This window comes from Haliotis cracherodii, unplaced genomic scaffold, assembly GCF_022045235.1.
Source record: "Haliotis cracherodii isolate W230 unplaced genomic scaffold, xgHalCrac1.p SCAF_1, whole genome shotgun sequence".
Taxonomy (NCBI): Eukaryota; Metazoa; Mollusca; class Gastropoda; order Lepetellida; family Haliotidae; genus Haliotis; species Haliotis cracherodii.
In genome coordinates, this window is record NW_027266264.1 from 48,148,441 (window position 1) to 48,159,066 (window position 10,626).

Here is a 10,626-nt window from a genome sequence, read left to right on the forward strand (position 1 = left end):
TGTACCTACCTATATATGCCTTTCTACCTACGTACATACGTACCTAGAATATTGCTGAGTGCGGCGTTAAATAACAAACAAACTAAACAAATCTTGTACAAAGCTAAGTACCTACACATATTTGAGACAACTAGAAAGAAATGAATCTTGCATGTTCTTATTCGTTATCATTATGGTAATTCAAGATTAATTGAAATGAAAGTAGTGAAAAACTGTATTAAAGGGAGATGAGCTTTCTATTTCTGTAGATCATCCATCCACTTTAAAAAGTGGAAAACAAAAATACAATATAAAGGATGCCGATTTTAAAATTTCAATTTATTTACTTGAATGAATCACCAGCTTAAAAGAATACACATATCACTCAAAAAGAACGCCACAATTCAACCCATCTCTAAAATATGTCCCTAAAACTGAACAATTATTCAAGGCGAATGTGTCACTGTCGCAGAGTGGGCTGTGAATGGTCTTTGATTCCCTATTACTAAGTCATTGTAAGATATCTCAATGGGGCTCGGTGAGTGTGTCGGCAGCCCCGTTCTATTGAAATGTTGCGGATTATCGCATTTTCGGATTAACAACAGTTGTCGCGCAACAGCAACAAATCGAATTGAGGAATTATATCTTTATCCGACGGTTCCTTCACAGTTTTCTGGTTTCGTTGTGCAGAGTAATGGGATATAGTTATGTAAAACAGGAAACTATAGTGTGTGGATTCGATGACACATCGGTATACATAGCACAACGTCATCCATGTCATGATACGTAGCAATCCGGTGCCAGAGGACCACAAAGACATAACATGAATTATCAGTACAATTTATGGATCTCCATGCATCACACCAACGTGCCAAAAGAGTACCACATGAGGTGAAAATAGTCGGGCCCTGTGCCAAATCCTGGAACGAAGTCAAGCTCGCAAAACAAGCCCTGCCACAGCCATTTTTCAATGAGACCTAGTGAACTTGGAACGAACTCTTTCACTGGAGCATGACTCTTCAAGCAGGCTTTAAACGTACCAGGAACGACATACATAAAGTCTCCCCTTCTGTTTAATATTCGTAAGTTCCATCCAGAACCAAAGTAGGGTTCCAATTCAGAATTATCTGGGACTATGGTATACTTATTCCCGCTTGCCGTAACGTCACTTCCGATATGCCCAAATACTGATTTATATATGTCCTGATCAACATCAACGGTGATGCGGACTACACTCTTGTTTCTGTTTTGAAGACAGAGTGTTTTCTTTATCTGTACAGCACACTTTGATACGAACGACGAAATCCTGTCTTCCCCTGTTGATTTGACAACTTTCGTCAAGACTTCATCCTTCTTAACCCATACATCCATTGCATCTGTGTCTCCAACACAACGCACTTTGAAACTAAGTTGACTTTCATCTTTCACCTGCAAATATATTAGAAAACAATAGGTTATCCTCTGAAGTACTTAACATCCATTTCTGCGAAATAGGCTCTCCTTGCTTTAAAGAAAAAAGTGTCAAGTTCTTTTAGAAGTATCTTTCTTTGTGAATTATGCTGCCAACAGTTTACTGTATAATGAATCGCTTGCCCCTTTACCGAAATAAACACGATTTCAATCAGGTATGATGAATATTAACGATGGCACAAAACATGTTTTGTACAAATCATAGATTTTCAATAATTCTCACGGTAACGTCGGGCTTTTTTATGTCCTGTCCTAAATGAATTGCGATGCACTATCATTGTGGTAGTTCTTAACAGACATTTCTCATCTATTGATGATATTATTTTAATCCATTTGTTGCAAATAAACTACTCAAAATTTTACTGAAGAACAATTTGAGAAAACAACGTTCATGTCATTATTAGTGAGGAAATAGGTCTGTCTACTGCTTGTTGTATGGCTGTAGGTTCAAACTTGTCAAACGAACTACATGAAATAGTATACATAACTTTCGAGGTACAACAGGGATATAACTCATTATGAGAATTTATTTTCACTTTATGTTAGTTATGAACCACTTTAGAGTCATCATGACAAAATAACATGAACGTACGATCTCTAACTCTACAACAGTTTACAAACCAATGGACTGGTGAACATGGGTTTAACCTCGCGACCTCGTGTGTGTGGCAGCTACTAGCCTGGACTTACGCCAGATGTATAGTGCTATCCCACTCAGATACCATGCCACAGTCGCAACGTGATAGCTATGTTGACATCGAGTTATATGGCAGTGTAATTTATGGTTAAACAGTGATTGTAACTGTATCACATTGTTTCTGTTGAGATTCAGTAGAAGTTCATTGCATTGTATTTGTACAAAGATTAGTTGTCTGGAATGTAGTACTATTTAATGTAGGCAGTGGTGAGGAAGTTAGATGCTTCTGGAATAGCATTGATTGATGTCAAGCGTTATAAAAACATGTGGAATATTCTGTGCTGTTCAAGCGACCCTGGACTGGTCTGGCACTGTGTAGAAAGTGCCGGAAGCTGTGCCGGATCACATTACACCCTTGATTTGTAGCCTAGGCCTATCTCGGGAGCTTGACCACTGTTGCGCGAGGTGATTATTATTCTTGTCATTGTCATTTTCACTGCTAACAAGTTTTTTACTGCAATTGAATATTGTACTACCACTCTATTGTGTACTGCCAATGGAATTGCTGTGTAGCGGTTTGAACTGATTTGTGAACCTAGTTAATTTTGTGATACAAGTGTTGATTGTGTATCATTTGTTGGTTTCACACTAAATTCTTTTACGTACATATTGGTACTAATTGGTTAACTAATTGCTTTTAATTTGGGAATCGCTTCATATTTACCATAATCCAGATCAGTAACGTTGAATATGCACCTAGTTTTAAAGTTGATGCAAGAATATTGATGAGGAGGAAAATGGTATAACACTTATTACACTCAATAGATTTAGAAAATAAAGCATATGTGTACATACCAAAACCTCGGTCATAACGTTCACAGCACAGCACTTCGAAATAGACCTCTTCCCTGTCACCCTCATGCACCATATACAATGAAACAACTTGTTCAGTGGCATCGTGAAAATACAATGCAGACAGTCGAATAGTTTATGCTGACAAAACAAAAGTAATACCATTCTTATTGTTTGTAGCACTGGAGTTCAAGCTCTGTCTTTTAATAACCGTATCGGACCTGTGAAAGGATTCAGCGAAGAGTCAAATTACGTTCATACAAAATGCAAAATAGTACATTGATTTAACTGACTAGATATCATAGCTTTCAAATAGATATATATGCATGTTCGCATTTCAATGAATATTTAAATAAAATATCGTGTAACAATGACAGAGATACACTCTTGTGTTAATTTTCCAAACACGCGATGGCTTTCCACGGTTCATGATCAGGAATGGATTTGTTTCAGTATCCCTCAGCTATTGTCTCATTCGCATTTGAAACTATTCTAACAAATACTATAACATCTGCATTTGAAATGACGTCGCACCACCACTCCGATTTATAAACCGATAAAACAAGATTGTAGTAACTGTACATTCAATGGAATATGCACATTATGAGATTTGTTATGCAAATTAAATGGATTCGCACAATGAAGTCGATATGATGTGGTTATCTATACGATAATCCTAGCATCATCATAACATTACCGACATGTTTTGTTGCATATATGTCTCTGTACAGACATTTCAAATCTCACCATATATTTGATATTCATTTTGAAGATATTAAAGATCTTAAAGCTAGGCAAACTCACTGACAATTTGAGACAGAGAGCTAAATAAATAGGGGAAATTGTTAAAGGGAAAATTCACACAAAAATATCTTCGCAAAATAAACAAATACAAAAAGTGTTTTAAAGTGCATTTTCAAGCATTAGCACGATATAATCACGCCAACACAGCTGACAGCTCACTATCATCGGTACACTAATACTTCACTACTCACATCAAGGAATACATCACATTCTGTATCGCGATTAGCGTCATGCAGATCTATGGAAACATGGTCTTGCATTGGTCTTCATAAAGCATATGTCAGATACCTTTCTGACGTGTTAATCTATCATGAGACGTGTTAATCTATCATGAGATGTATAAACCGCTTGTTCCAAATGGTAAGGTGAGTAAAATGGGGTTTAACGTCACGTCCATATTACTTCACTCATATAGCGTCGTGCATGTACGTGTGTGTGAATGTGTGTGTGTGTGTGCGCGTGCGTGTGTGTGTGTGTGTGTGTGTGTGTGTGTGTGTGTGTGGGGGGGGGGGGGGGGGGGGGGGCTGTGTGTGTGTGTGTGTGTGTGGCTGTGTGTGTGTGTGTGTGTGTGTGTGTGTGTGTGTGTGTGAATGTGTGTGTGTGTGTGTGTTGTTGTGTGTGTGGCTGTGTGGCTGTGTGGGTGGGTGTGTGTGTGTGTGTGTGTGTGTGTGTGTGTGTGTGTGTGAATGTGTGTGGCTGTGTGTGTGTGTGTGTGTGTGTGGCTGTGTGGCTGTGTGTGTGTGTGTGTGTGTGTGGCTGTGTGTGTGGCTGTGTGTGTGTGTGTGTGTGTGTGTGTGAATGTGTGTGTGTGTGTGTGTGTGTGTGTGTGTGTGTGTGGCTGTGGCTGTGGCTGTGGCTGCTTGTACTAGTCCCGATCTATGCCGAACGTATACTGCTAGCCCACTGAGATACCATGCCGAGGGTTAACATGGATACCCACTCCGAACCGGCGATTCCTTGTTTTTGCCTCTTAATATAATGCCGATCGCCAGGCAGAGTAGCAACAAGTACCATCTATCAACGTCTTTTGGTATGACACGGCAAGGGAATAGAACTACCGGGCTTCTGTCTCCAAACATACGCGTTGTCCACTAAATAAGGCAGGTTGTCTTGTTCCATGTGGTGATTGTGGTAACTGTTAGCACAACTACCAATAATGTGTTCACGGATGCATTGGAAAGATTCACCTTTAAGGCAGACGGAAGACTATTCTCCTTGCCTAGGTGCCACTTTCCATCCTAGACTCAGATGTTGTTATTATTAATTAATTGATTAATCTACATCCTAGGTTGACTGATAAAAAAGCCAAAGTTGCTAGATAGGACTCCCAATTAGCTCCAGCCAAGTTCCTGTTTAATTTGAAAATCATCATGTCTACTTCAGGCTAGCTATAGATTTAGAAGATGCCCATTCCATAAACAAACTCGATCGAATCAAACGATCGTCGCTTATTTATCAACACACCATAAGATGAGCAGACATTCCTTTACTTAGTTTTCGATGTCTCGAAACAGGACGCTAACACAATATTTGTGAATACGCGGACAATTACACTGCTTGTCGACATAGAATATACACGAATTTCTTGTTGTTTCATTATATGGTAAGATAGTACACGACTCACACGTAAAGGAATTATAGGCTCAAAATTACAAATGACCTCGTACATATCATATGAGCCGAGTCACCGTCCATCATTATTTAGATTTGCAGACTTAGTGGAGATAACCACCACTCGGCAAGAACGCAGTGTTTGTGCCTACTGTAAAAGCGACGTATGGTGAGGCGTCGATCATTCATATTGACATAATGTAACTTCCCCCCTCTTGAATGTCGCTTACAGTAGCAACGGAATATACCGAACAAAAAAAGTTCCTGTTAAGATTTATTACAAAGTTATGTGTTTTACCAAATCTGAAACAATTTCGTTTTGCAACAGATAAAAGACTCATGTAAGTGTTCAAATGGTTTAATTTGCCATACCGACTTCAGAAAATGCTTGATTTCATAAAAAAACATGAACATGCCAAAATGTCAATTTACAAATCAATAGCGTGTGTGTCCACCTCTGGTTGCGATGCGGGGGCACAGGTGGCCCAGTTTTTAAGGCGCCGCGATTCGCTATGCAGAGTTGTGTCCCTTGGGCACGCCAGAAATCTATGATTGTGGGGTCGAATCCCGGTTCGCCCCGATTATGTTTCTAGGTTTGTCAGCACCATACCCGTGCTCGTTGGTTTCACCGAAGTGGTAAACGTCTGAGACCTGCATCACTTCGGGCTTTCCTCCCACATTAAGCTGACACGCCGTGATATAACTGGAATACTGATAAAAGCGGCGTTAAACCCAACTCACTCACTCACTCTGGTTGCGATGCAAGCAACACATCTTCGTCTCATGGATTGGACCAGGCATTGCACAAAGTCCTGTGGGATACCTGTCCATATCTGCTGGAGCATGTTTCTAAGTTCCTGGAGTGTCTGTGGAACACGTGGTTGACGTTGAAGGCGCCGATCCATTTCATCCCACATGTGCTCGATTGGTGAGAGATCAGGGGAGCGAACCGGCCAGGGGATGACATTCACGTTGTTTTGTTGAATCCTGAACAAGTCAAGCAATATAAGGAAGGGCTTTGTCATGTTGAAAGGTAATAACGACGCAAAAATGGTAGAACAACAGGGCCGATGATCTCGTCGCGAAAGCGTTGTCCATTGAGATTTCCCTCTACCACTATCAAACGGGTCCTCTGTTTTGCTGTTATCCTACCCCATACGATAACGCTTCCGCCCCCGAACCGATCTTCTTCCATGACACTATTATTGACGAAACGTTCACCTCGACGTCGGTACACTCGAATCCGTCCATCGCTGTGGCAGAGGTGAAAACGAGACCCGCAAGTGAATAGAACTTGTCCCAACTGCATGGCGGTTCAGCGTAGACGCTGTCTGCACCACTGTAGACGTGCTTGACGGTGGTTTCCTGTCAAAATGGGATGTCTGGCGGGTCTTCTGGCGACAATCCCTGCAAATCTGAGGCGATGACGTACGGTTTGTGAAGATATTCCACGAAGGCCAGGGATGCTTCTTGCAGTCACTGTTTCTGGCTGGAATCGATTTCGTAGGTGTGTTGTTCGAATCCAGTTGTCTTGTTGATTATTGGTTACGCGTGGCCTGCCACTCCGAGGTCTCTGACTGCATTCGTCTGTTGCCAACGCTGCAACAGCAAATGGTGTTTCTGTGGACGTTAAACTGTCTTGCAGCATCAGGTTGACTCGATCCTGCTTCAAACAGACAGGCGTGGCATTTCGTAATGTTGAATAATTGCGTAATTTTGTTGTTTTTCTGGGTGGTTGTCAGCACGATGCTAAACAATGCATATGGAATCCCGTTAACGCACATGTTTTTATTCCCATTCTTGGTTAGTGAAATGAATGGGGCTTGCATATAAGTAAACTTTTGCATGGAATACATGCTTTTCTGTAGCAGTTGCGTTTTTGCGACTTGATTCCATACATGTACTACAATATTGAAAACCAAACTTTACTTGTTTGAAAAATACACTAAAATATTGGCGTCACAGGAACTTTTGTTGTTGAGTATATAAGGAGCGCCATACAATAAAGGAGACAGACGGCATGTCCGCATGGGTGGCTGTTGGAGTTTCAGTTTAAGAAGCTCAGCTCATCATCAGCTCAGGGCCCTTGCACCCTCTACACGCAGACCAGACAGAGAATGGGACTTCTCCCAGGAAGCGCTGTCTCTTCGAACACACCCAGGACTTTTCGGACGTGCCGGACAACTTGGTACTTGGTACTTCGGATGCAAGCTCGAAATTTCGAAAGCGAGGTCTGCATATTTGCCCAGTTGTTTCTGAATCTTGTCAATCAGATTAGTGTCAAAATTCATTGGATTTATCACAAAGGACAAGATCAGATTTGTTGGCCTCGATACGTCTGAGGCTGTATACGGGATTCACATTCAAAAGAGATTATTTATCATTTTACATAACATCCTCTACATATTCTGGGTCGTACCATGAATATATATATATTATACATTTTATATAGCGCACGTATCCAGGTACTAGTATCAACTCATATGTGTTTGTTTTTTTAAATAATAAAAACTTAATTATTCCCCGTTTTGTTTGCATTCAAGTTACGATTCTCAAATACCTGGGAAGTATGCATTTCAAGCTGCTTATGGCCACAAGAGGGTTTACACATCCACCTCAGATATCGGATACCCATTCCCTGCTAGTGAACAGAGGCACATTTGAACTATGTCACTTGCCCTATGTCGTTTTTGACCACTTGCTGACTTCGCCCCCTTACAGTGCACTTCTATCCATAGCCTCAGAACGTGTCAGCCACATTGTGTTCTAGTTCTGAAGTATGATTTAAAAATGTCATTCACTTGTTCATGCATGTCGTCGTATCCTAGTTGTGTGGATCCATGCTCATGATGCCAATCACAGGATTGTCTGGTCCAGGCTCGATAATTTACAGACCGCTGGGTTATTCTGAGTTGGGCTTTAAACAACAAACACGATTGATGTCCCAGCATGTTCCCACACGGATACATAATGTACATGTCATCATCACTTAAGCGTTACTAAGCTTGTATATCATATCGATCTCGACATAGCTCCCTCACAAGCCGAATACTAGCGTTAACCATTTGGAATGGCACTCAGGGGAATTTCTGAATATAACATGCAACAAACGCAATAGTCATCAAGCTGTCTGATTGGCATATTCTTTAACCTTTAACAATACCCAGCTAACGGAAGATCCATGGCCAGGCTGCATGACTGGATAACATTAAGGTAACATTATCATATAAGAGCAGTTGGATATTTACTGATCGACACAAAATTAGGGATCAAGACTATTTGTAGCGAAGACTGAGCAGTTAGTTTTATAAAAAAAATATCCCCCAATGTATTGATGATCATTAACTCTTTTGTACGGTATACATACAGGGAGTTTATGTTAAAATTTGACGCTCTTTCCCATAAAATCACTGACGTGGGCTAAGGGTACAACGTTATTCTGTAAAGATAAATGTTTCAACCAATAGCTTAATCAGTTTCTTAACAATACTGTATCAGCCAATGTATACGTACATTCTGAATTTGATGTTGATGATAGAAGCTAAGGGCGTAAATATTGCAAATTTATGGACATTTTGCACGTGATTTCTGAGCAAAGAAAATGCTTAACCTGAGGTCAATCTGATACAATTGCGCGTTGTTTTGAATTATTGATGCTTCCTTATACAATGAACCCATCGATTAGTACAAAATGTATTGAACCTGGCAGAGTTAGGGATAATTCAATAACGCGTGGATCTCGTGTGTAGGTACTTTTACACTAGGGGTAGTGACAATACTGTAAATACCTGTAGACATTGTTGGTACCAAGACTGAAGAACATCCCGGTCACTGAATATCAGTGATCCATTCACTATTGTACCCCTCACAGCCCTTATTCAGTACACGTCAAATATACACACTGATCCAAAATACACACTGTATAAAGTTTTTGCCGTTGTATGAAACGCCATTTTGGTCAATGGTTTCGTATTATATGATAATGAACATTTTCTATATTGGGGGAGGTTATGACTGTCGAAAACATGGCCATATATTTATCGTAAAGTTACTAATATACTTTCCTCGAATTATTTAGTGTGTTCATGTCGCCACTTTTTCTGTCTTGAAAGCCGACCAGAGACGAAGTCATAGTTTAACAAGTAACGACATTATTGAGAAAATGTAGTATCATTAGTTTAAACGTTAGCTATTTTTACGCCATTTTGAGAACACTGCTTTGCATTTGTTGTATGACTGGTGTCCCAATTGAAGGTGCGTTATAATGGGGTTTAGCATAGTGTTCAAAATTATTGCTCTTAAAAAGCCACGTGCATGCACGTGTGTGTGTGTGGCTGCTTGTACTAGTCCGGACTAATGAGGGGCGGTAGGGAAGCCTGGTGGTTAAAGCGTTCGCTTGTCACGCCGAAGACCCGGGTTCGATTCCCCATTTCGGTACAATGTGTGAAGCCCATTTCTGGTGTCCCCCGCCGTGATATTGCTGGAATATTGCTAGAAGCGGCGTCAAACCATACTCATTCACTCACCGGACTAATGCCGATTATATAGTGTTACACACTGAGATACCATGCGGTAACATGAAACCCCCACTTAGACACAGTATACTCACTCCGAGCCGACCAGTCATTGTTTTAGCCCCTTTATGCCGAGCGCCAGACAGGGTGACGTATTTTGGCATGGTCGAATGATCGAATTCCCGACCTTCGGTTCGGGCAGACGCTCTACCCATAGACTACGGAGGAAATTGAAACCCGGTGCAGGTGTGTTGAATCTCGCATACCTGTTCTAACGTTTGACATTAAACACCACACGGTCTGTATAATTATATTAAGGTATATAATTATTACGTTCAGGGTACCTTAGGCATGAACAAAAAGCTCAGAATAATTGCTTTTATTTTATGTCACATTGCAATAGTCATATAAACACTTTTAATATAAAAATCGATGCAGATGTGTCGATGTGTATGTCAAACATACAATTTTGCACCAAACAAAACAAACTATGATCAGAACAGAAAGTACATTTTTCATGTTGACATCATGTAGGTAAGACGTCATAGGAGGAATGCCCGCAGTGATGCAGTTGCTAGATATATAGACCTTTACCATTTCAAAACCCACGATCACGTATATGGTGCCGAAAAACCAAGAACTATAATCATATCGAATCCACGATCATAGAACATTACGGGACGCATATGGGAAGCAACTTTGCATAGAGTCTTAGACGACGCTATTAGTATCACTCGCCAGACAGAACCATAGAAACGA

At 40.6% G+C, this 10,626-nt stretch overlaps 1 protein-coding gene across 1 annotated transcript; it reads right to left on the minus strand.

Moving 5' to 3' along the window:
- Window positions 1-837: 837 nt before the first annotated feature.
- LOC139464961 (uncharacterized) lies at window positions 838-3,007 on the minus strand. The gene is made up of 2 exons (XM_071246596.1): window positions 2,942-3,007; window positions 838-1,407 (listed from the first exon to the last, which is right to left on the minus strand). Exons 1-2 carry the CDS (start codon window positions 3,005-3,007, stop codon window positions 838-840), a joined length of 636 nt encoding a protein of 211 aa, XP_071102697.1.
- Window positions 3,008-10,626: the final 7,619 nt, after the last annotated feature.